Source organism: Phoca vitulina, unplaced genomic scaffold, assembly GCF_004348235.1.
Source record: "Phoca vitulina isolate PV1807 unplaced genomic scaffold, GSC_HSeal_1.0 scaffold138, whole genome shotgun sequence".
NCBI lineage: Eukaryota > Metazoa > Chordata > Mammalia > Carnivora > Phocidae > Phoca > Phoca vitulina.
In genome coordinates this window covers 242,619-269,161 of record NW_022589841.1, presented here as the reverse complement: position 1 = coordinate 269,161, position 26,543 = coordinate 242,619, and the positions used below count along the sequence as shown (strand labels likewise).

General features: G+C 37.2%; 2 protein-coding genes across 2 annotated transcripts in view; one reads left to right on the top strand and one right to left on the bottom strand.

Annotated features, from left to right (window-relative positions):
- FAM210A (family with sequence similarity 210 member A) overlaps positions 1-14,810 on the bottom strand; it is a 40,209-nt gene extending 25,399 nt beyond the window's left edge. The window contains exon 1 of the mRNA XM_032399187.1: positions 14,576-14,810. The gene's annotated coding sequence lies outside the window, so the exon portion shown is untranslated. The remainder of the gene's footprint in view (positions 1-14,575) is intronic.
- Positions 14,811-14,903: 93 nt separating this feature from the next.
- RNMT (RNA guanine-7 methyltransferase) overlaps positions 14,904-26,543 on the top strand; it is a 39,841-nt gene continuing 28,201 nt past the window's right edge. Inside the window, exons 1-5 of the mRNA XM_032399186.1 lie at positions 14,904-14,981; positions 17,346-17,807; positions 19,168-19,303; positions 23,210-23,335; positions 25,847-25,962. Of these exons, the coding sequence (XP_032255077.1) occupies positions 17,388-17,807; positions 19,168-19,303; positions 23,210-23,335; positions 25,847-25,962 (798 nt within the window). The 5' untranslated portion in view covers positions 14,904-14,981; positions 17,346-17,387. The remainder of the gene's footprint in view (positions 14,982-17,345; positions 17,808-19,167; positions 19,304-23,209; positions 23,336-25,846; positions 25,963-26,543) is intronic.

The following is a 26,543-nucleotide window of genomic DNA, read 5'->3' as shown; positions in this document are numbered from 1 at the left end:
AAATTAAGGAATCGATCCCATTTACAATTACACCGAAAACCATAAGATACCTAGGAATAAACCTAACCAAAAAGGTAAAGGATCCATAGTCTAAAAGCTATAGAACATTTATGAAAAGAAATTAAAGAAGACACAAAAAGATGGAAAAACATTCCATGCTCATGGATTGGAAGAATAAATATTGTTAAACTATCTATGCTACTCAGAGCAACCTACACATTCAATGCAACTCCTATCAAAATACCACTGTCATTTTTCACAGAGCTGAAACAAACAATCCTAAAATTTGTATGGAACCACAGAAGACCCCATTTAGCCAGAGGAATGTTGAAAAAGAAAAACAAAGCTGGGGGCATCACAATGCCTGACTTCAGGTTATATTACAAAGCTGTGATCATCAAGACAGCATGGTACTGGCACAAAAACAGACACAGAGATCAATGGAACAGAACAGAAAGCCCAGAAATGTACCCTCAACTCTATGTTCAACTAATCTTTGACAAAGTGGGGAAGAATATCCAATGGAAAAAAGACAGTCTCTTCAATAAATGGTTTGGGAAAACTGGACAGCCACATGCGAAAGAATGAAACTGGACCATTCTTTACACCATACACAAAGATAAACTCAAAATGGATGAAAGGCCTAAATATAAGACAGGAATCCATCAAAATCCTAGAGAACACAGGCAGCAACCTCTTTGACCTCGGCTGCAGCAACTTCTTGCAAGACAGGTCTCTAAAGGCAAGGGACAAAAGCAAAAATGAACTATTGGGACTTCATCAAGATAAAAAGCTTCTGCACAGATAAGGAAACAGTCAACAAAACCAAAAAACAACCTACAGAATGGGAGAAGATATTTGCAAACGACATATCAGATAGAGGGGTGGTATCCAAGATCTATAAAGAACTTATAAAACTCAACACCCAAAAAACAAATAATCCAGTCAAGAAATGGGCAGAAGACATGAACAAACACTTCTCCAAAGAAGACATACAAATGACCAACAGACACATAAAAAATGCTCCACATCACTTGCTATCAGGGAAATACAAATCAAAACCACAATGATACCACTTCACACCAGTCAGAATGATGAAAATTAACAAGACAGGAAAAAACAAATGTTGGCGAGGATGTGGAAAAGGGAAACCTTACAGTACTGGTGGGAATGCAAGGTGGTACAGCCACTCTGGAAAACAGTATGGAGGTTCCTCAAAAAGTTAAAAATAGAGCTACCCTATGACCCAGCAATTGCACTACTGGGTATTTACCCCAAAGATACAGATGTAGTAAAATGAAGGGGCACCTGCACCCCAATGTTCATAGCAGCAATGTCCACTATAGCTAAACTGCGGAAAGAGCTGAGATGTCCTTCAACAGATGAATGGATAAAGAAGATGTGGTTCATAGATACAATAGAATATTACTCAGCCATCAGAAAGGATGAATACCTACCATTTACATCAACATGGATGGAGCAATTATCATATGCTTTCACTCATATGTGGAACATAAGGAATAGCGTGGAGGGCCATAGGGGAAAGGAGGGAAAACTGAATGGGAAGAAATCAGAGAGGGAGACAATCCATGAGAGACTCTGGATTCTGGGAAACAAACTGAGGGTTACAGAAGGGGAGTTGGAGGGGATGGGGCAACTGAGTGACGGGCATTAAGGAGGGCACAAGATGTGATGAGCACTGGGTGTTATAAGCAACTGATGAATCACTGAACACTAAATCTGAAACTAATGATGTACTACTATATGTTGGCTAATTGAATTTAAATTAAAAAAAAAAAAACCCAAAAGATTGACAGGGAAGGCTCAACAAAGATAAGATCTTTTTAAATTATTAATTGATCTAGAATTAACTGTTTAATAAAACTAGTAACATTACATTAAGTGAATAACAGCACTGTTACAAGGAGTTGAGAATACTCTATGATAATACTCCATGGTAAGGTACTTCCAACTACATATGAAATATTTTAGTATCATTTGAAGGTGGTTTAGATGAGATAAAAGTGTATTACGAAATTTAGGGAAACCACTAAATATTTATTTAAAAAATGCAATTGAGGGGCGCCTGGGTAGTGCAGTCAGTTAAGCATCAGACTCTTGGTTTCAGCTCAGGTCATGATCTCAGGATCCTTAAGCCTTTTCTCCCTCTGCCCCCTTCCCACCACACTTGAGCACATGCTCTCTCTCTCAAATAATTTTTTTTTTAAAGTGCAACTGATACACTGAAAGAGGAGATAAAATAGAATCATATAAAATTCTCAGTTAAAGCCACAGAAGACAAAAAAAGGGAAAAAGAACAAATGGCAATGAATAAAAAACATTTGCAAACATGGTAAGTTATTAAGCCAATTAAAAGACAAATTGTCAGAGAATAAAAAAAAAGCCAACTACATTTTGTCTAAAAAACACACACTTTAAATATAAAGACTCAGGTTAAGTTACAAGTCAAGGGATGGAGAAAAACATACCATATTAACACTGATTTTTTTTTTTAAAGATGGAGTAGCTATATTAATTTCAGACAAAGCAGACTTTGCAAATTTCTTGTTTATCGGTGAAAAAGAGGGGTATTTAATAATAAATAATAATGCAATGATAACATAAGGAAAACATAACAATCGTAAACATGTATACGTCTGATAAAAGAAGATTGAAGTACAGGGCAAAAACTGACAGAACTGAACATAGAAACAGACATTTCCATTATTATAATTGGAAACTTCAACACTCCTCTCTCAGTATTTGATAGATCCAGCGGCCAGAAAATCACTAAGGATATAGTTGAACTAAAAACTATTAATCAACTTTATCTAATTGACATTTATAGAATACTCCATTCAACAAGAGCAGAATATACATTCTACTCAAGCTTATTACATGAAACATTCAACAAAATAGACCACATTCTGAGCCATAAAAGACCCCTTAACATATTTAAAAGAATAAAAATCATGCAAAATATATTCTCAGGCCATAAGGGAATTAAACTAGAAATCACTAACAGAAAGACAGCTGGAAAACCCCTGGAAATTAAACAACATACTTCTAAATAATCCATAGGTCAAAAAAGTCTAAAAATAAGTTTGAAAATATTTTGAATTAAAAATGGAAATACAACTTATTGAAATTTGTGGGATGCAGTAAAGCAGGCTTACAGAGAAATTTATAGCACTGAATGCACATATTAGAAAAAACAAATGATGTAAACTTAGTAAGATAAGCTTTCACTTTAGGAAACTAGAAAGAGAAGAGGAATATAAAACTAAAGCAAGCAGACATCACCACCAACATCATCATAGCAACAATCAATGAAACTGAAAAGGAAAACAACAGAAAATATAACAAAACCAAAATCTGGTTCTCTGAAAAATATCTCCCTAGGTTTCCCAAGGGAGAAAACACAAATTACTAATATCAGAAATGAAACAGGAGTCTTTTGACTACTGACCCACAGACATTTAGAAAGTGATAAGGAATACTGTAAACAACTTTATGCCCACCAATATGGTAACTTAGCTGTAATGGAGCCAGTCCTTGAAAAATACAAACTACCAAAACTCATACAAGAAGAAAAAGATGGGGGCGCCTGGGTGGCTCAGTTGGTTAAGCGACTGCCTTTGGCTCAGGTCATGATCTCAGGGTCCTGGGATCGAGCCCCGCATCGGGCTCCCTGCTCGGCGGGAAGCCTGCTTCTCCCTCTCCCACTCCCCCTGCTTGTGTTCCCTCTCTCGCTGTCTCTCTCTCTGTCAAATAAATAAATAAAAAAAATCTTTAAAAAAAAAAAAAAAAGAAGAAGAAAAAGATGACCAGAATAGTCCTGTATCTTTTAAAGAAATTGAATCAATAAGAATTAAGCTTTCAAAAAAAGAGAGCACCAGGCCCAGGTGTTTTTACTAGTGAATTCTATCAAATATTTATGGCAGAAACAATGTCAATTCTCCACAATCTCTTCCAGAAAATGGAAGGAGAAGAGAGACTTCCTAACTCATTTTATGAGGCCAACATTAGCCTATGACCAAAACCAGATGAAGATATCCAAGTAAGGAAAACTATAAACCAATATCTCTCGTTAATACACATGTAAAAATCTTCAACAAAATATTAACAAATCCAATCCATCAATGTTTAAAAACAATTATACACCAAACCAAGTGAAATTAGTCCAGACACTCAAGAATGATTGAACAGTTAAAATCAATGTAATGCATCATATCAACAAGCTAAAGAAAAATCATATGATCATAAGGATCGATCCAGCAAAACCATTTGACAAAATCCAGCACCCATTCATGATTTTTTAAACTCTGAGCAAACTAAGAGTACAGGGGAACTTCCTCAATCTGATGAAGAACACCTACAACAAATCCATGGCTAATGTGATACTTGAGGAAAGAGACTGGGCACTTTCCTCCTAAGACCAGGAACAAGGCAAGGATGTCCTCTCTCACCACTCTTACTCAACATTGTACTGCAATTCCTAGCTAGTGCAATAAGACCAAAAAAAAAAAAAAAAAAAAAATCACTGATACACTACTCAATTTTAAGACTTATTATAAAGCTACAATAACCAAGACAGTGTAGTGTTGGAGAAAGCAAAGACACAGACCAACAGAACAGAGTCCAGAAAGAGATGCACACATATATAGTCAACTGAGCTTTGACAAAGGCTCAAAAGAGATTCAATGGAGAAAGGATAGTTTTTCCAACAAATGGTACTGCAACCAGATGTCCACATGCAAAAAGTGAACATAGACACAGACCTTAAACCTTTCACAAAATTTAAGTCAAAATGCATCATAGGCCTAAATGTAAAATGTGAAACTATAACATTTCTAGAAGAAAACATAGAATAAAGTCTAAGTGACTTTGAGTTTGGCAATGACTTGCTGGATACACCACCAAAAGCAGGATCCATTAAAAAAAAAAAAAAAGGTAAGTTGGACTTTATTAAAATTAAAAACTGCTCTAATGAAAGACACTATTAAGAGAATAAAAAGACAAACCACAAATGGGGAGAAAATATTTGCAAAGCACATACCAGATAAAAGTCTTGTATCTAAAATCCAAAAATAATTCCTTAAACTCAACAATTACAAAATGAGCTGAAGATATGAACAGACATCTCACTAAAGAAGACACACAGCAAATAAACATCTGAAAAGATGTTCAATCACCTCATACCTGTGAGAATGGCTATTATTTAAAAAAAAAAAAGAAAAACAAGTGTTGGCGAGAATGTGGAAAAAAGTGCTGTGCATTGTTGGTGGGGATGTAAATTGGTGTAGCCACAACAGGAAACAGTATAGAAGTTCCTCAAAAAATAGAACTACCATATGATCCAGCAATTCCACTTCTGGGTATTTATCCAAAGAAAAAAAAACACTAACTCAAATAGATATATGCACCTCCATGTTCACTGCAGCATTATTTACAATAGCCAAGACACAGAAACCACCTATGTGTCCATCAGTGGATGAATGGATTAAAAAAATGTGGTATACAAATACAATGGAAAATTATTCAGCCATAAAAAGAATAAAATTTTGCCATTTGCAACAGCATGGATGGATCTTAATGGCATTATATTAAATGAAATGTCAGACAGAGAAAGATAAATACTATGTGATCTCACTTATATGTGGAATCTTAAAAAAAAAAAAGAAATCTGAACTCACCGGTATAGAGAACAGACTGATGGTTGCCAGAGGCTGGGGAGAAAGACACATGTGGTGATAGATGTTGAATCATTATGTTGTATGCTTGAAAATAATGTTATATGTCATTATATCTCAATTAAAAAAAAGATGCTCAACATCATTTGTCACTGGGGAATTGCAAATTAAAACAATAATGAGATACCACTACACACCTATTAGAATAACTAGTATCCAAAACACTAACAAACACCAAATGCTGTTGGGGACGTGGAACAGGAACTCTCATTCATTGTTAGTGGGAATGCAAAATGGTAATAGGCAACGTGAAAGACAGTTTGGCAGTTTCAAAGAGAGCTAAACATAGGCTTACTGTATGTGCCAGCAATAGCACTCCTAGGTACTTACCCAAGTAAGTTGAAAAGTCTACACAAAAACCTGCACACAAACATTTATAGCAGCTTTATCCATAACTGCCCCCACCTGGAAACAACCAAGAAGTCTTTGAATAGGTGAATGGATAAGCACACTGAGGTACCACCATACAAAGGAATATTATTTAGTGATAAAAATAAATGATCTATGAAACCATGAAAAAACATGGAGGGAAACATGTTGCTAAGTGAAAGAAGTCAGTCTGAAAGGGCTATATACTGCATTATTCCAACTATATGACATTCTGGAAATGACAAAACTATAGAGACAGTAAAAATAGCAGTGGTTTCCAGAGGCTGCAGGGTAGGGGAGGGAAGAGATGATTAAGTGGAGCACCGGGCCTTTTTAGGGCAGCAAAACATTCTACATGATCCTGTAATGGTGGATAAATGTCATCATACATTTGTCAAAACCCATAGAACGAACTGTACAACACAAAGAGCGAACTCTAATGTAAACTATGTACACTAATAATGTATCAATACCAGTACTTCAATTCTAACAAGTGTGCAACACTATTACCAGATGTTAACAGCAGGGGAAACTGGGGGTAGGGGTGGATAATACGGGAATTCTCCGTACTATCTCTGTTCCATGTTTCTGTAAACCTAAACTTCTCTAAAAAATAAAATCCATTAACTTTTTTTTTTTAAGTACACTGTGGCCTTGCCAAATACAACTGATATTTAATATAGCTTTACCTCGAATCACAGGTATGAGGAAGGGATAAATTGTAGAACTCATTAGGTTGGAACATAATAAAAGGGACAAATGAAGAAAAGAATTGCCTCTAGTTATATAAACTCTCAATTACCACCAAATTTTCTTCTTTCAACAGATTAAATATTCTAATTTATTCATTTCAATCTGCCTTAATCACACCTTGACTGATGCTTAGAAAAAGTAAACGCATGCAAGTTCGTAGTACTGCATTTTCCTACTCAATGAATTTGATACCTTCAATTTAATTTCTGTTATATAATCCACCTCCTTCAACGTCCTTCAACCTATTCTGCTTTTGCGCTTTCTAATACAAGAATTGAGCAACATATATATACAAGCTGTGGCAATGATGGAGCCATTGTTAAATTCTTAATCTTCAGGAAAGGTTAAGTTATGCCCCCTAGTGAATTCCCAAGGAATTTCATTAATAATTCACTGATTCCAGAGCAGTCTTAAATGTCAAATGTATCATTTATTTTATATAGAAAATCGATGATTTTTCCAAAATTACTACATAAATATGTTCATTTACACGAAATGTTTATGTCTTTTTGTCTTTTCAGAGGATCTAAATTTCCTAAGGCAAGCCAGGGTGATCTCTAATGGTAACACTGGTCCAGAATCTACATGGTTCCACTTCCATTCCCTTCTTTTCTGGGTCTGGCAGGTGTTATTACACTGCAATGGGAAAAACGCAGGCTTTGCAGTCAGAAAGATCTGAGTTCCAGCCCTTTCTGGCATTACTTTATTTAGCTTTTTCCTTCATCCTTAAAGTGGGGTTAATTACACTTTTATACTATGATATTTATGATGATGAAATAAGATAAAATATGTTAAGTATCTAGCATTTAGTATGTTATAACAATAATTAGTTCTAGTTTTCCTTCTTTACCTTCTCATCTGTTGACCTGGCCAAACCAAATTCATATTCTTCCTTCATCTAAAGTTTTATCATTACTCCACTTGGGTGACCCAGGCAAAATTCCAGCTTCTTTAGCAATGCATTCCACCTTGAAGTCATCTGATATTTTTCCACAACTGAAATCCTGAAACCATGCTATCCCACCCTCTGCAGCCTCTTCTACTTACAGTCTTCACTCCCTTACTCTCTGGGCTCTAGTTCCAGGGCCTTACTCCACCTTACCTTCCTTTTTCTTTAAAATCTAACAGCTCCTCCTGGTTTCATTCAGAAGTCTTTAACCAGCCTCAATTCTCCAGTGCATTACCTGAATTACTACTTTGTCCATCTGCAAATACCAGCCCACAAAATCTAATCTTGAGCTAGTCCATCTGTTTTTCCTACAACTATATCTCGTAGCTGAGCACTAACAAAAATCACACAATTGAATATATTAGTACCCAACATATATTGAGGGTACATCTTATTTCAGAAAGGCTGTGAATGTTATGTGACAACTCACAGTGGTTCCTGATCCAATAAGCTTCCTCTCCCTTTCCTTTCAATGACCATTCCATACCTTTCCCAATGTCCTCAAATCTCTTATACTTTATTTTCAGGCCATGACAAAATATAAAAGATACATAAAATCGTGTCTCTCCTGTTTAAAATTCTCCAATTTCTCTTAGAGTAAAAGCTTAAGTCTGTAATTACAATCATCTACAATACCCCACATATCTCTTCCCTTTTCTTCTCTGAATGCGTTGCCTACTGTCTTTTTCTCTGCTCCAGCCACACTGGCCCCCCTTTGCAGCTCTTCCAACATGTTAAAAAAGCCACTGCAAGAATTTTGCACTAGCTATTCCCTCTGCTTGGAATAGTCTTTCTCCAGATGTCTGCATGGCTTAGTCTTTCACTTCCTATGAGTCTTTTTTCAAATGGCATTGACTACCCTATTTAAAATCACAATACCACTTCCAATCCTCCCTTCCCAACATCCCAGTCTTCCTGATCTTGCTCTATATGTTTCTTTTTTCATAGCAGTTATCTTCTAACATCCTATATAATTCACTGATTTATTGTTTACTACTTAGTAAAGACAGACTTGTAAGTAAAGACTTACAAGACAGATGAACCTATCCCCCTCTTCCCTTGAAAAATGAGCCAAAGTTATTAGGGGTGAATTTTCTCAACTTAAGCCTTCCCACTTCCAAAGTTACCTGCATCCACACCCATTTCATAATCCCTTAACTCCTTCCTCAGAAAAGAAACTCAGTCCTCCACCTGTGTTCTAGATCTAACCTCTTTCTGTCTTTTCCAAGACTCTGCTCAACCACATTTTCCTTGTATTTTTCTACTGCTATTCTCCTTCCCTCCTCTGGCTTCTTTCCTCCAGCATATAAGATATGCCATTAAGAAAATAGGTCTCTCTGTAATGTCTGCTCAATTTCCCATTATCCTCACTGTATTTAAGGATCCCTAGTTCAGTGGCAGCAGTTTCTGCTGTAATTTCTGACCCAGAGAAGAGCAATCACAAAGTTCTTCATGGATGCTGGGGCTCCCCTCATAAATTTATTTCTCACCGTCATGGTGAAAGGCATCTCCTCTAGACCCTCCCAGAGTGGGTGAGCTCGGCTTACATGATAAATCCACTCTACCATTCCAATCCCCCTACGCCTTTGGATCCCTTCCTCTATAGTATACCAAGGCAGGTCTGGTATTTTAACTTCATGAAGCGTGGGTCACCTTTTGGTCCAAGCTTCAGCCAACCAATCAAACTGTCAGAAGCCCTTCCTAATCCCTCAAGCTGTAACAGTGAATCCAGAAACTTTGCTTAGTGGTTCCTAGATCAGTAAATTTGGCCTGGTCCAACTTTATGTTCCTTCCACCATTATCCCACACCTTTAATATCCAACCCCACAAACATTTCCCAGATTTCTATGTGTATAAATAAAAAAAAAAAAAATCATGTGGCCTTTAGAGTGCAGCACACCTCCGCATGGGACACACTTTGTAGCTGCCCTTTGAGGGCCTGCTAGGACTTCCTTTCTGAGGAAGGAGTTAAGGGATTCTGAAATGGGTGTGGATGCAGGTAACTTTGGAAGTGGGAAGGCTGAAGTTGAGAAAATTCACCCCTAATAACTTTGGCTCATTTTTCAAGGGAAGAGGGAGATAGGTTCATCCGTCTTGTGGGACACTAAGTAGTAAACACAATAAATAAGTAAATTACATAGGATGTTAGAAGATAACTGCTATGAAAAAAGAAACATAGAGCGGCAAAGAAGGGTAGTAGGGATAGTTCCTAAGGAGAATCAGCTATGTCTTACAAGGCAAATACCTCTGGGAAGGCCATTATAGGTACTTCACACAAAGCACGGTTAAATTCTCAAAGAGGAGTGGAAGGGCTGCTTTTGCTGGCAAAGACAATGGATTAAAATTTAGGGGCTCACAAGATGTCCATCAACAGATGAATGGATAAAGAAGATGTGGTATATATAGGGAATATTATGCAACCATCAAAAAAACGAAATCTTGCCATTTTCAATGACGAGGATGGAACTGGAGGGTGTTATGCTGAGCAAAATAAGTCAATCAGAGAAAGACATGTATCATATGATCTCACTGATATGAGGAATTCTTAATCTCAGGAAACAAACTGAGGGTTGCTCGAGTGGTGGGGGGTGGGAAAGATGTGGTGGCTGGGTGATAAGACATTGGGGAGGGTATGTGCTATGGTGAGCACTGTGAATTGTGTAAGACTGATCAATCACAGACCTGTATCTCTGAAACAAATAATACATTATATGTTAAAAAAAAAAGTAGGAAGGGAGAAATGAAGTGGGGGGAAATTGGTGGGGGAGATGAACGATGACAGAGACTATGGACTCTGAGAAACAAACTGAGGGTTCTAGAGGGGAGGGGGGTGAGGGGATGGGTTAGCCTGGTGATGGGTATTAAAGAGGGCACGTACTGAATGGAGCAGTGGGTGTTATACGCAAAAATGAATCATGGAACACTACATCAAAAACTAATGGTGTAATGTTATGGTGATTAACATAACATAATAAAATTTAAAAAATTTAGGGGCTCCGTACCCCATTCCAAATTTGAGGTTTGCATTCCTTCTCAATCAATGTCCTTATTTTAACAGCAGATACTCTGTTAGATGGGGAATTCATTTTGCATTGTAATTCAACCATTTTGCAGGATGAGACTCTGGGTTTGGTTTTCAGCAATCTCAGCTCTGCATCTACAGGAGATGAGTTTCTTTAGGGCAGACATAAAGACTTTCAGGTTATTTACGCAGAGCTTGAGCTGGGAATCTGAAGACCTGAGCTCATCCTTTTCTTTCCCCCTTCTCCAGCATAGTTAGCAGCGAGCAGTCAGCAACCAGTCAGTCTAATTACACTTGTTAATTCGACAAAATGTTTTAAGTCATCAAATATGTGATCATCCCATCAAGAACCTTATCTTTTATAAATACTTGGCATAAGATGGTAATGTTCTGCATTTTGCATATCTCTATTGCCACATCATATCATGGGCTATCAGTGCCCTTTTCGCCACTGGAAATAGTCATTAATTAGTGCCTTTAAATCTAATCTGATTAGGGAACCAATTCCAAGAACACCATAACCAATTCAGAAAACTAATCTTTAAGAATCTGTTCCTCTAGAACCACTCTGAGCACCAAACTCTGAATCAGACAAGTTTCTTCAGAGATACAAAGCCAACAGGAAAAAATATATACATATATCTCAATCTGTCTTTAGGTTGATCTATATTTAGGTAAATGGATATTTATTTCTATGTATTAGAAATCTATTATTTGATTACTTATCTAAATAGATACAGATTTATTTTAAGGAGTTGGCTCACAAAATCATGGGGGCCAGCAACTCTGAAATGTGTAGGGCAGATTTGCAGGTTAGAAACTGGCAGAAATCAACACTATAGGCTTGAGGATTTTTTCTTCTTGAGACACTTCAGTTTAAAATTCAGGCCTTCAATTGATTGCATGAGGCCCACTCACATTATTGAGGGTAATCTGCATTACTTAAAGCAAACTGATTGCAGATGTTAACCACATCTTATAACATCATCACAACACCTAGATTAGTGTTTGATTAAATAGCTACGCAGTATAGCCTAGTCCAGTTGACATATAAAACTAACCATCACACATAATGAAGTTAGATTTCTCCACTAAACCTTACTTTCAACTATACCAAAAACTTTTTGACCAAGAATACCTTATGTGCTCCAAAAAGGCAGTAAAATTCCAGTAGGACCACTTTGGTGAGTGGACTGGAGGAACTGTCCTTCCTCCAAGACTGGAGAAACAAACCTTCCATAAACCACCTCTCCTACCTCCAAGAATACCATCATGCTTAGGAAGCTGTAAGATTGTATCTACATTTAAAAAATTTTTATGTTTAAAAAATGTGATTTTCAACTGCACAACAGAAATCACACTTTAAAATTACACTTCTGAGTGCTGTCACTTTAGAAACTAATGACTTAAAAAGAGGGATGGTGTCTACTGATTCTGTTGCTTATCTTTACTTTAACTAGAAAACTTGCAAGTTACTACTCCATTTTCTCTCACTGACAAAAGTATAATCCAAACCAGGAGAATCCAAAGCAGGCTGGGTGAATAATGAGCCATATAATCAAAACAGTGCATAAAGAAATCTTATAAATGGATTGAAATAAATTCTCTATGTCCTTTAAAAAAAAAAAAAAGAATTTTTAAAACTTTTCTTGGCAATTCATTCATTAAGCACCCAGGTATCCCAGGCTCTGTTCAAGGCACTCACTGAACAAAATGATGATCCTTGCCTTGTTGGAACTCACATTCTAGCACGGTATCATCTTTATCGAGTTATTTTCTCTCTGAACATAATAACCCAAGCATCAGGAAGTATCAAGAAATTTTCTGAAAATCTATTATATGGCAGCCAACTTCCAGTTCTGAGGCTGGTCTTGAGCAGGCACTATTTCATTATTAGCATAGATTCTGGTCTCTGGAGTCAGCCTGCCTTGGTCCAAATCCTAGTTCACTACTTCCCAGCTGCTTGACTTTGGCCAAGTTACTTAACCCTCATCTTTAAAATAATAATAATAATAATAATAATAATAATAATAATAATAAAATAATAATAATAATAGCAATGACCCCACTGGATTACATAAGAATTAAATGAGTTCCAATATGTAAAGCACTTACTCTGGCACATAGAAGGTACCAAAATATTAGCTATTATTTTAATTCAATTTTCAGAAAACCAGATATTACTCAAGGAATAATGGGGAAAAATAACATCAACAGTAATTTTAAAACAATTTTATCTGGCCCATTCACTCCTTCCATTACTACTACATTCAAGAGTTCTTCTATTCTCAACTCAAATTGCATGACTTTCAGTTAAGTTTGATAAAAATCATAAGATGTGATCTCTATATATCTCATGCATGATATTAATTCATGGTGGAGTTTATATAAACACATAGTTAAGAAGCTTTTAATTTAATGAAAAAAATTTCTTAAAAAGTCAAAATTAGATTCATTTTTCCTAAAATTACCACAGCAGTTATCTCAAGAAACTTTAGCATCAGAACCAGCAAATATGTGCTATGTCATTGCTTAGTTCTAGTGGATAGATATGTATATAGTACATTCAATCTCTAGGACCTATACCTTTGCAGTTGTCAATATTCATGAACTGAAATTAATTCTCAACACAGCTCATTGCATTTAATAAAAAGTACAGGCACAGTCATCTGAAATTGATGGCTCATCCTCATTTGTTAAAAATAGGCCTCATTCTTGGTCCAAAGTTATAAAGGGTCAAGAACCTCAGAAAGGTTAATCCCCACAATTTGGAAGTGACTTGATTGTAAACTACAGGCTGCAAATGTTGCCATTCCCAACGCGAAGTCGCATTAATATAACTACCTACTGAGAAGTAGGAAGGCCAGTAAAACACGTTTTCAAAACTGCTTTTAATGGGATCAATTTTGGTAAAGATTTCAAAATGAAACTGTAAATCTAATCACGCTGTTTTTACGCCATGAAGGTGGAGAGGCGCTGAGGCACAACAACGTTAAAATGTACACTCATCAATAACCTTAGTTCAGATACAGTTCTGACCCTATGTCTCGCGATGAAAGGCCTGAACTATGGAGCTTCCGAGTTTCAGTACACTAAACGCCTTGGACTCTCTAGTGGAAATCTGAGGGGATGGACAAAGTGCGTTTTCTCCCCCAACCATCCCATACCAAAGTCCAGCCAACACAGAATAATAATACTATAGCGTTTCTCAAGAATAGTGATGGGCTGCCCCCTCTCTCCAGAATCTGATAGATGAGAATGGCCTTCTTGAAGGGAGGAATGGCAGGGATTCCCAAATACAGCAATAAAGAATGACCTGCCAGTTCCTAAGAAGTAAGATGTTGCTCAATTTTAAAACTCCCAGGGCAGGGGCTCCCAGGACCCTCCTCAGCCATCTTCTGACGTAGGGAAGAGCAGAGGGTGAAGGGCTACAAAGCAGAAAGCTGAAAAACAGTCCCCCAAACAGTATTTGCCGAGCCACAGGCCTGCCAGAGAAGGGCGGGGGTGACCTCTTTCGGCTGCCAGGGGTGGCGGGCGGGCGAGTGTGGAGAACCCCAGCCCCGCAGACGGATTCCCCGGCGTAGCCTGAGCAGCGGTGGGCGCGGGGCATGTGTCGGGTTCGCGCCCTGGTTCTGCTCCCCAACGTGTACCGGGTTGAAGGTGCCCTCTCGACTCCTCCACCCCCTCTCCCCCCCGCGCAGTTCCTTAGAGGTCTTGGGCCTTCGCTACCTCTTAGGAAATCGAGGCCACGCCGTTTCTCGCCGCACAGGCCGAAAGACAGCTCTTCTGATGCTCACTCAGCAGAGTGACCTGATCGAGCGTGGGTCAGGGTGCCGGAACTCACGGGGCTCAGGCGAACGCTCGCTGCCCCCCGCCACCGCCGGCACCCCCGGGCCCGCCAGCCGCGCCCACTAACAACGTGCTTGCCACTGCCCGTGCGGCTCCGCGCGTCCCTCAGCGGGCCCCCCGCGCGCAGCACGACGGGACTCGTAGTTCCGGCGCGAAGGTCGAGAGACCTTCCACTCGCAGCCGAGAGTGGAGTCACGTGACCCGTCCACTCCCCGGAAGTGGCGTAACAACACACGCGTGGCGCCGACCGCCGCTTCCGCAAACAGAACCGTGGATGGCTGTGTCGGTAAGTGTGGAGTCTGGAACTCTGGCCATTCTTCTTTGTCTTTAGCCCCTCCGTCGCCGTCGTGATAGAAGGGGAACTCCAACTCCTATCATGGGCTCACTTCGCGCTAGTCCTGTTCCTTCAGTACCGGTCGCTCGAGGTTTATTGTGCACCCAACCCGAAGCTAAGTGGGCAGTACTTGTGGGAGTCGGCGGGCTCTGTTGCTCATTCAGACCGAGCGAGCCGGGGTCTGGAGCAGCCCTAAGAGCTGTCTCAGGCCGCACCTCAGCGGTGCTGAGAAGGCAGGCTGGGGGAGGGATTGTCGGATCCGAAGAAGCGTCTGTGTTGTCTTGAGTGTTGAGTGGCGGATCGGAAACGTGAGCCGGAGGTTTAGTAAGAGCTAGGCCGCGCCAATGACGGAAGAGGGTGATCTTGGCTGAAGATTTCCCTTCTCGCCTCTGTTGCGTCTTCTTAGGCCTCCCGAGTTGACCCCTGTTTAGCTGGCGGGTCAGGGTGTAGAGGTTATCCTGCTTGAGGTTAAGCCTGGGGGTCCTAGGGGCTCGGTCGTTCTTTGAGAAACTGAAATGGAGACGGGGCCTGCCTCAGAGGTGTGACTGGAAAGCCAGGTCGACATGCCTATTTGGATATTTAATGTATTACCATCTCTGTGTCAGTTTAATCACTACCCTAAGCTCCTTCCTCGAGGATTCTGAGGGGCAACTTTCTTTAGTTTGGAGTTCTTCATTATTGCACTTTGATGCCCAGTTTTTATCCTTGTTACCCATTTCTGCGGTCCTTTGAAATTCTGTGAGGTTTATTCTGAGAATCGGTTATGTTTTTTATGACATCCCATCTGTGGTAATAGAGTTGTCTAGACATTTGATAATTCGGTGGCCAGTATTATTACGTAATCATTTTAAACTGTTATTCTGAAAATTAAATTTCTGGGTCCCCCCCCCCCCGATTCAGTTCTTCCTAGTTTGGCACGTCTTGGTATTTTGTTACCTACACCTTGGGTAGTGAAAGCTAATATCCCTTGAAACTCTTCCTGGTTTATAGTGACTTGTTTTTACCCATTCCCTTAAGCAACTTCATTTCTTATTCTATTTCTTCACTCAAAAGACTCCCCCACCTCTTCATAAGTTTCAGGTTTTGAATTTGCTGAATCTCACCAATTTTTGGACTTTTGCTCTCCCTTCTCCATTTGGTTTGACTAATACAGCCTAACATTTTAGAAGTGGTATATAGATTGTAAGCTTCTTGAAGACTAACCACATAGTGCCTTATTGAGATCCTCTGTAGTAGTATAGTAAAATTGTCAAACGACTTAATAAATTCCTGTCCCATAGTTCACTTATTTCTCTCTCCCTTCCGTTTTACACATAGGCCTATGAACATTTGAAGGAGACTTAATAGTCATTAAGTTGCAGACTGGGTCTTGAAACTTCTTGTCCAAAGCTGTTTCTACTGTCTTCACTTTCTAATTCTGGCTCATTATGAAGTAAGGATTCCAGAAGTTAACTGTAGGTTCCCAGACTTCTCCTGTTCTTGGTGCCCTTAGTCTCTGAATTTTTTTTTTTTTCAAGCATCATTAGGTCAGAAGAAATACCCAACAGGTTCCACTTAATAGTTTAGTCCAAAGAATTTAGTAGTTATGTCTTAATAACTTTATTTAAAAAATAATACACAAGTTGAAAGGAAAAAATAATGTTTGTGTTTAATTCTTAGTTAACCATGAGGGCTTGCTAATGGGAGGTGTACACCTGTTGGGTACTGTACAATTTCTCAAGCTTTGAAATCAGATTTGAAGTTGCCAACTTAATTTCCTGTTTCACACTGATTTCCTGTGGTGCCACCAAAATCTCAGCTTTGCAAAGTTCTGGTATCATTGAAAGGAATGTAATGTAATCTACTCAGTTGAAACTGTGCTCTATTTGAAGCTGTATTTGTGATATCTTCCAGATGTCAGATATCAGGGTTTCCCTTAAAATTTTAAAATATCCTGCTGTGCCTGTACAAGTTTGTTATGGTGTCCAGCTCACAATCTGGGAACCAAGGCTATGAAGTAAGGGTCAGAATAGAAATGGAACTAGTGCTAGTGTAATACCCCCCCCCCCACCTCATCTGTCAGTTTCAACGCCAGTAATGACTTTTATGGATAGGATCGCTATGTGTGTTTAGGGATTATAATTAGTACTTCCATATTAGCATATTCAGAGATTCATCTGTAATGTATGCAGTTAATGTTTTCAGTATTCTCTCTATAATGAGATTTTTTTAAACTCCTAGTTGATTACTGAAATTAAATGGCTAGCTTCTGGTTAAAATTGTTTTGAAGTTTCAGCATTAGTGTTTACAAGTAACATCAAATTTTTGCCATTCCAGTGTTAGTTCATGAAGTTTTACCATCTATTTAAGTAATCAAAAATGGAAAATTCTGCAAAAGCAGAGGAGTGTGAAAAGATCACTCTTGAAGAGGCAAAAGCATCAATAGATTTGGAAACAGAGTCTTCATTCAGTATTAATGAAAACACAACCACTCCTGGGACTGGGCTTTCTGAAAAGGCTCCTATCTGTGGACAAGTAGACACACCAAAAAAGAGAAAAATGGAATTTGAAGATGATCTTATAAAGGAAAGTTCTAGTTGTGGGGAGGATACTCCAACCAAGAAAAGAAAACTTGATGCTGAAATTGTCTCAGAGGAAAAAGGTTCTGGTGATGATGAAGGCATTTCAAGGAAAAGAAGAATGGAAACTGATGATTTTCCAAAAGATGAACCTTCTACTGGAGATGGCACACAGAAAAAGAGAAAAATAGAACTTGAAGATGTTCCTGAAAAGCAAAAAGTATGTTGAGTGTATCTTTTTTATTCCTAATGGAATGTGTCGTTGAAATGTGGAGCAGTTGTGAAATAATGTTTTTTACGTAATCTTAAACCTTAAGAATGTTCTATTTGTAATAGATAATGTCTTAAGATAGAGTAGGCTTTTAACTCTTGCAATTTAGTTGCTTTTATTTAGGTGAAACTTCTGCTAATCGAGATAATTTTTATTTAAGAACTCTTATTTGACTAGAAACTTGAAAGCTAGTTTTTATAGTTTGCTTTTCTTCAGTGTTTTAAAAACAACAGGTGTAAGTTCCAGTTGATATACTTTTTTCCTTTTTTTTATGTGTTCATCACTTTCTTGTGTCAGAAATAATAGAGATTATGACTTCAAAGATAAATTTCAACATTACACCCAGCTTTAATGTGATTCCTTTAACTATATTGTTTCCAGTTTCTCATTGGGGTAGTTACATACAATTTTAAGCCTGATATTTAGGATAGAGAGTACAGAACAAGGGACAGCAAGTTATTTTCATCTGGCGATACCATATTATGAAGGAATCTGAGGCAGAATATGAATTTGGATAGAAGGAGTACTTAAGTGAATGAGTAAAAATTCTGGCATCAGTCCTGAAGAGTAAAGTGTTAGGCCAGGCTTTTGTCATTGGTAGGGTGTGAATCCTTATAACAGAGAGGAGCTTGTATTATACACACAGTTTCAAACTTTACTAGCAGCAGAACCCTTTTTTCCAAATAAAAATATTAAACCTGATGTGTAAGATAGGTAAAAGATGAAGCACTTAGGTTGAACAGAGAAGTGTGGGAATTTGAAGCCCTTTACCTACTGTGGCATTTTTGCAGAATGCTTGGTGTCTTAGGTCGGTAGCACAAATGGAAACTGTTGGAATAGATTAAAAGAAAAAACAAAACAAAAAACATTGACCCTGACCATACCTTAATGAGTTCTAATTCCTTTGTGTGTGTTTTCTCATTTAATGCTTACATCAATTTTATATAATAATATAACTTACTCCTATTTTATTGTCTTGTAGGAACCCAGTGCACTGACTGACATTTATTGAATTGAATAAATCAGAACTCTGGAAGAGTACTGGTTTTATTAAGACATTGACACCAAAATTATACAGATGAAAGATTGAGATGAAAATTTTAAACCAAGAGATGTTTTTAAAAATAGGGAACAGGGAGAACAAATCTTACATGTGATTATAATTAGTAGGATTTCTGTCATCAATGCCATTCCTTATTAAAGTTTACCGATTTCATTAGTATCTTATCCTTATATAGGTCAGATGCTCTTTTAGGCTTATTTTTGCCATGTTCTGATCCTTAATTTTGTTCCATTCTCTTATTTTCAGAACTTAGAAGAGGGACATAGTTCAGCAGTGGCTGCCCACTATAATGAACTACAAGAAGTTGGTTTGGAGAAGCGTAGCCAAAGTCGTATTTTTTACCTAAGAAACTTTAATAATTGGATGAAAAGCGTCCTCATTGGTATGATTGATTGATTTTTGATTTATAGTTTGGAGTTTTTTGTTTCAGCTTATGTTTCATTTTTTTTCCCCCAAATGATTATTCATATGTTAAACTATTAAGTCTTTAATTCCTATTCACTTAATTATCAAGTCTTGACTTCGTAAAACTGGAGCAAAAATTAAAACTAGACCTTTGAGATAATTCTTTTCATATTTACTTTTGGACTACATAAGATATTTATGAGAGTTTAATTGATATTAAGTTCATAAGTTAATTAGGCTTTCAAAAGGCAGTATGCTCCTTTTATACTTAAGATTATCTAGTGCTATTAAGTAATTATTCTATTTTACTCTAATAGTTTTGGAACAGTGACATAATGTTGGATTAAGTATTCAGCTTCTATTAAGTCAAGAAAATGGGCAGTGTCATGATTTTTCATCTCTAGGCCTTAAATGAGTCAAAAGGTCATGTGGTGATTTTTCATTGAACTTGTTTTTCTTGTAAAGTGTCTAGGGAGAAATAAAAGTTTACTTTGAGGCTTGATGAAGACATTCAACTTTTTGGAGGCAACATTTTATTTATGGAAACTCATCTTTAAAATTAAAATGGAAGTCAGTGGTGGAAATATGATTCAGAATATATTTATTGCTGTGTATATCTAGTATATTAAGTAGTCGGATTCCTTATGTGAGTTTAGAGAATTTTTCTTTTTTTTTTTTTAGATTCTATTTATTTGTCAGAGAAAGAGCACAAGCAGGGGGAGCGGCAGGCAGAGGGAGAAGCAGGCTCCTCACTGAGCATGGAGCCCCTTGTGGGACCTGAGCGGAAGGCAGATGCTTAACGACTGAGCCACCCAGGCGTCCCGAGTTGAGAGAATTTTTAAAAGCCAGTGGGTTTTGAAGTTTTTCACAGTAAGATTTTGGGTTGTTTTGTTTTTTTAAAAGTCAGCCTCAGAATAAGTGAGAATGCTTTTGGGATTACACTAGAAAGAATAAAGTGCTAGTTATGGGTACTTTCTACTAGTTTTGATGATAATTTACTAATTTTTATTTTACTTATTTTTTTTAAAGGTTTTTAAAAAATAATCTCTACACCCAATATAGGGCTTGAACTTAAAACCCCGAAATGAAGAGTCACATGCTCTGCAGACTGAGCCAGCCAGGCGCCCTAATAATTTGCCTTTTTTTTTTTTTTAAGATTTATTTATTTATTTATTTTAGAGCAAGAGTGAGAGAAAAGAGAGAGCACAAATGGGAGGGGCAGAGGGAAAGAGAATCTCAAGCAGACTCCCTGCTGAGTGCAGAGCCTCACACAGGGCTTGATCCCTCAACCCTGAGACCATGACCTGAGCTGAAATCGAGTTGGATGCCTAATTGACTGAGCCACCCAGGCGCCCCAATAATTGACTAATTTTTAAAGATACATTATTCATTCTGAATAGTATTGGGAGCGGGAACTAGGCTCATTATTTCGAACACATATTAATATTTTCTGTCTCACTTTTTAATATTCATGTTTTATTACAGAAATATGATTTATTTGTCTCTGCTAGTTTTCAGCTAGGGTAATTGAATGTTGGCTTGTCAACCCCTCCCCTTTTACTTTTAAGGGTTAGTATTATGGCATTTTTAGTCTATACTTCTTAGGTAATCTGTGGACCCTAGTCCTAATTTCTTTTTGTTTTTTTCTTTTCCTCATCATCCTCAGTAATACAGATAACTTCTAGGGTGTTTTTTCTGATGGGTCATTTATTCATGTGTTTATTCATTGAATAAATATTTTAAGTTCAACCATATTTTTCACATCATTAGTTGTATTATTTTTATAATCAGGGTAACAGGTCAATTTTAAAAAGTCTTAAGTCAGACTTAGCAAAAAATTTTTCTCTCCACATATTTGTGCTATTCTTTCCTCCTTCAGCTGTTCCAGCAACTCTCTTAATGGGTGCTTTGCTATCTGCACCTGTCTTTCTGGTCCTCGTGTAATCGGTGTGGTCTGTGCCAGCCTCCCTCTCTGGCTTTTTTTCCCTTTCTCTTCTCAGTGCCCATTCTTTGTCATTCATTTTCTCTTTCTTGTTGGTACTTACAGCTTAGTAACTACTTGAGTACTATTCTTGAATGTGATAAAAGATATCTTTGAATAATGTTTCATGATTTTCCCTCTTACTAATCTTACTGTGTGGAAATAAAGAGATTTTACAGTGTTTTTTTACTCCATATCATTTGTTATGCTGTTTTTTTTTTTTAAAGATTTATTTATTTTAGAAAGAGAGTACATGCGTGTGCGCTTACATGGGTGGGGGGAGGGGCAGAGGGAGAGAATCCTCAAGAGATCCCCCACTGAGCATGGAGACTGACGTGGGGCTCGATTCTAGGACCCTAGATTATGACCTGAGCCGAAATCAGGAGTTGGCCACTTAACCAACTGAGCCACCTGGGAACTTCGGTTATACTGTTTTTTTTTAAGATTCATAGCAGAATGTTAAATATAGAACACTTGTGCTTCTGTTGAAATTACTTTAAGATCCTATGGATAGTGAAAGGCATCTCTCACCGTGTCTCTCTCTGTCATCTCCCCCTGCTTGTGTTCGCTCTCTCACTGTGTCTCTCTCTGTCAAGTAAATAAATAAAATCTTTAAAAAAAAAAAAAAAAAAAAAGATCCTATGGATAGTGAAAGGCAGAAATAGTCATACAGAATTTTTTTTTTTTTTAGATTTTATTTATTTTAAGAGAGAAAAGAGAGCATGAGTCGGGGCGGGGGTGGAGGGCAGAGGGAGAGGGAGAAGCAGACTTCCCGCTAAGCAGGAAGCTCGACGCAGATCTGGATCCCAAGACCCCAAGATCATGACCTGAGCCGAAGGCAGACGTTTAACTAACTGAGCCACCCAGGCTCACTGTGAATATTTTAGCAGTCAAAATAGTACACACATGAAATAGGAAGTGTTAAACTCAGAGTAATAAAGACGGGAAGAGTAGATCTACGATTCAGTATTGTATCAGGTTTTAGAATTGCTGAATACTTCAATTGTCTAAGAATACTAATACGCCTTTAACTAATATTTGAACCATTTGGCTATTGATGTATGGGGTCCTATGATACTATTCATTGCTTATTAATGTGATTGTTAGATTGGGATGAAAGATTTCATTCTTTATTTTAGAGTGTTTAAGAATTTTGGTCACAGTAAAATTAAGAGGTATGTATATTTTTTGGACCAGTTCTTGTATTGGTTTTGGTGGTAAGCCTGACATGTTTTATAAAAGTCAAGCAATCTTATGATCCCATAATTATTTTGATTTAGTTAGGTATATTATAAGCTAAATGTTTAGTTTTTAGAAAGAGAAAACTACGAAAATTATGAGTAATTTTTTTTTCTTATGAACAAGTGTTGAATCTTCTTGTATTAATTAGAATTTAAAATGTCTGCTATTCAGTGTTGAGTCAGATTCTATTTTTTTTTTTTTTTAAAGATTTTATTTATTTATTTGAGAGAGAGAATGAGATACAGAGAGCATGAAAGGGGGGAGGGTCAGAGGGAGAAGCAGACTCCCTGCTGAGCAGGGAGCCCGATGTGGGACTCGATCCCGGGACTCCAGGATCATGACCTGAGCCGAAGGCAGTCACTTAACCAACTGAGCCACCCAGGCGCCCTTGAGTCAGATTCTAAAAGTAACCTTCAAAAACCTGTCTGAACTTTCTAAAATATCAGACATATACTCTTTAATCTATAATGCTAGAGGATCAGGTCAACTAACTCTTAGTCATATTTTGAAATGTTCACCAAAAGTTATGAATTAATTACATAAATGAACATGTAATAGTTTATAGGAAGTGTCAGACAGGTGTCAGTAGGTTATTAGGTATAACAGTTTATGCTATAGTAAAAATGGAGAAATAGTAATTTATTATTATATTTCTTTTAGGGGAATTTTTAGAAAAGGTACGACAGAAAAAAAAACGTGATATCACTGTTTTGGACCTGGGATGTGGTAAAGGTGGAGATTTGCTCAAGTGGAAAAAGGGAAGAATTAACAAGCTAGTTTGTACAGGTAAGATAAATAATGACATGGGCAAGAATAATTTGTGATCAATCAGGTAGTTGGAAAATAACAGAATCTCAGTATCACATGACACTAAAATATCTTATAAGAAGGTATCTGGGGCTATGTGTGAGATTTGTGTGTTTTTTTTAATGAGTTTTGAGACTTTACTGATGGTATTACATAAAATAGTTAATAAGCCTGGGATGACTTGTCCTCCCTAAAAGGAAGGAAGTAATCAAAGATAAAGTCATGTCTAAAGCACAACCTTGAAACTTCCACTGGCCAAAGATAGGACAGTTTCATTATGAAAAAGAATAGTGATTTCAGTGGATTGAAACATATCAAATAAAGGAAAAAAACTCATTGTTCACCCTTGGAGGTTGCTAGGAAACTTACTCGTCATTCTGAAATTCATAAATTAAGGATTGGGGTATCTTCCTTACCCTATGTGAACTGTACTTCAAGGTGACCAAATGGTTAAAAAGGGAAATTCCACTCTATTAAAAAATCAAAATGAATAAATGCAGTAGGAATGATGAAAATCACTATTTTCCGCCCATGATGAAATAATAGATCTAAGCAACAATCATAAAAAGTTGCTAAAACTATTAGGTGAGAAAGGTTGATAGGAATTTAGTAACTGAATGAATCAAGCACCTGAACCCACTGGTCAGCCTTAACACTAAAGTGGGACAAGCAGATGTTATATTCTTCCAGTGAGGTGAAGTGCATAGCACCACCTGTGAAGTGACCTAAATTAGCACTTCTCAAATTTTTTGGTTTTATGAACACTGTATACCCTTATTTTTAAGATTGAGGATCACAGAAATCTATTGTGTATGCGGCTATAGCTATTGATTATAGAAATTGAGAATTAAAAAAATATTTTTATTCATTAAATAAAGTTTAGCGAGAAGACTGGCACTTGAAAAATATTTTTCCAAATACCTTTAGATTGTGGAATAATAGGAGACAACTGGGTTTTCACACCTGTTTCTGCATTCACTGTGTTGAGATGTGTTATTTGATGAGTAGTTGTAAAATGAAGGTCTATTTTAACAGTCCTTTTGGATAATTGTGCAGATTCATCTTTCATACTGTATCCAAACTCAACAGGTGGTAGTTCCTTAACAGTAGTTATAGTGTGGCATCTGAATCTGTGTCAATGAAATTTTTGTATTTTGTTATATTTAAATCCATTGGTCTGTCTTGTGCTTTAAATGGATCTTTTGCCCTGCAAGATTTTGTAATATTTGGAAAATAACTTTCACTAAAGTTATGCAGATCTTCTAAATGTTGACATCAAGAAATCACATTTTTTTAATGTTACCACCAATCAGAAAAGTTTTAAGTATTGGGAAGATGCCCAGCCCATGGTGGTAGATGCAAGTGTTTCAAATTATAATTCTCACTGGAAATCTCAAGTTTTATCATTGGTAACAAATACTGTCTTTTATTTTTCTTGAAGTGAGAGGCTCACTTTGTTCATTTTCAGGAAAATGTCTGCCAAATTATGAAGTCTGAATAACCAGTTTGTCAGTCGTTCTTTCAAGTGAAAACACTTGTCTGTGAACAAAAGTGGCTAGTACAGCTCACAACACAGTCACACCAGTCCTGTTTAGACTTTGTTAGGTAGCACAGATGTTCTGTTACTTTCCATTTCATTACACAGAATATTGAAAAAAAGGCAAGAGTTAATAAAATCAAGTTTTACTGCTTTATCAAGAACATTTTTAAATGAAATTGGGTTCTTTTTTTTTTCCCCATGCTAGTTTATAATGGTGAAGAAGATATCAAGTATTACCTGTATCATTTGGTGCACTACTACCTTGTATTCATGATAAGGTGCCAGTTTTACTTTCCGTTGCTTTTGTATCGTCATTGCAAATGTCAACACAGGAAAAAGCAGATAACTTTTTATTAAGAAAAAATAAACTTGATATTTTCAAAGTTGGGCCTCGATATTTTCAAAGTTGGGCGTATAGTTTAAGTTTTTTTGTTTTTTTGTTTTTTAAATTTTTATTTATTTGACAGAGAGAGACACAGTGAGAGAGGGAACACAAGCAGGGGGAGTGGGAGAGGGAGAAGAAGGCTTCCCGCGGAGCAGGGAGCCCGATGTGGGGCTCGATCCCAGGACCCCGGGACCATGACCTGAGCCGAAGGCAGACGCTTAATGACTGAGCCACCCAGGCGCCCTAGTTTAAGTTTTATAATTCAAATTGGAGTCTAAACTTTCTGCTTTTAACTTGGAATAAGCATTTAAAAATCATGATAGAACTTTTCTGTTATCAGTACCTATTGAGAAAGCTTTTAATCCTTTTGAAAAATAATAAGGCATTTGCATTGGAACAGATACTTTCTTTTGAAGGAAATAGAACCTTTTTGCTTTTACTAAGGATAGATTTCATGCTAAAGTTTATCAGTTAGGATTATTGTCTAGATTTGAGCCATCTTTGCATTTACATTTTATCTCTGTGGGTCTTTGTTGCCAGTTACTAACTCCTGTCCCCCTTCCAGATATTGCTGATGTTTCTGTCAAACAGTGTCAGCAACGGTATGAGGACATGAAAAATCGTTGTCGTGATAACGAATATATTTTCAATGCAGAATTTGTAACTGCTGATTGTTCAAAGGTACAGAATTTTTTTCAGTTTGTCAATTTATGTTTAATATTTTTAGTGCGGGTGAATAATGCATTTTAAAAACCAGTTAGTTCTTTTAAAATGTACGTTGAAACACTAAAAATCTCAGGACATGCACTTTGAGTTTCAGCTAGAAATTCTATTAATGATAAATTTCCTTAAATGACCCACTGAGTACTTCTGGGAGTTTTTTGTTTTTAATAATTTGAACTTTATAAATCATTTGTTGCTTTTCTGTTCAGACAAGATTTATTTTCCAGTATTTTAAAATAGAACTGAATTTACATTTTGTTTACCTTGTAATTTATTAGGATTTGATATTTTGTACTTTCCACTTGTTTCTGAATTTCTTAACAACTATGAAGTTAAAGAACTACGGAGGCACTTAATAATGAAAATCTCACCTTAAACTTTAATGCTCTGTCTGACTCATTAGCTCATTAAACTATTTAGGGATATCTTTAATCCTACACATTTTGTTTGTAGTTGTGAAAGTGAGACGGAAAAGTGGTAGTATACTGCTAGAATGTTGGAAACCTTTAAAAACACTTTTGCACTTTTAAAAAGTGTCC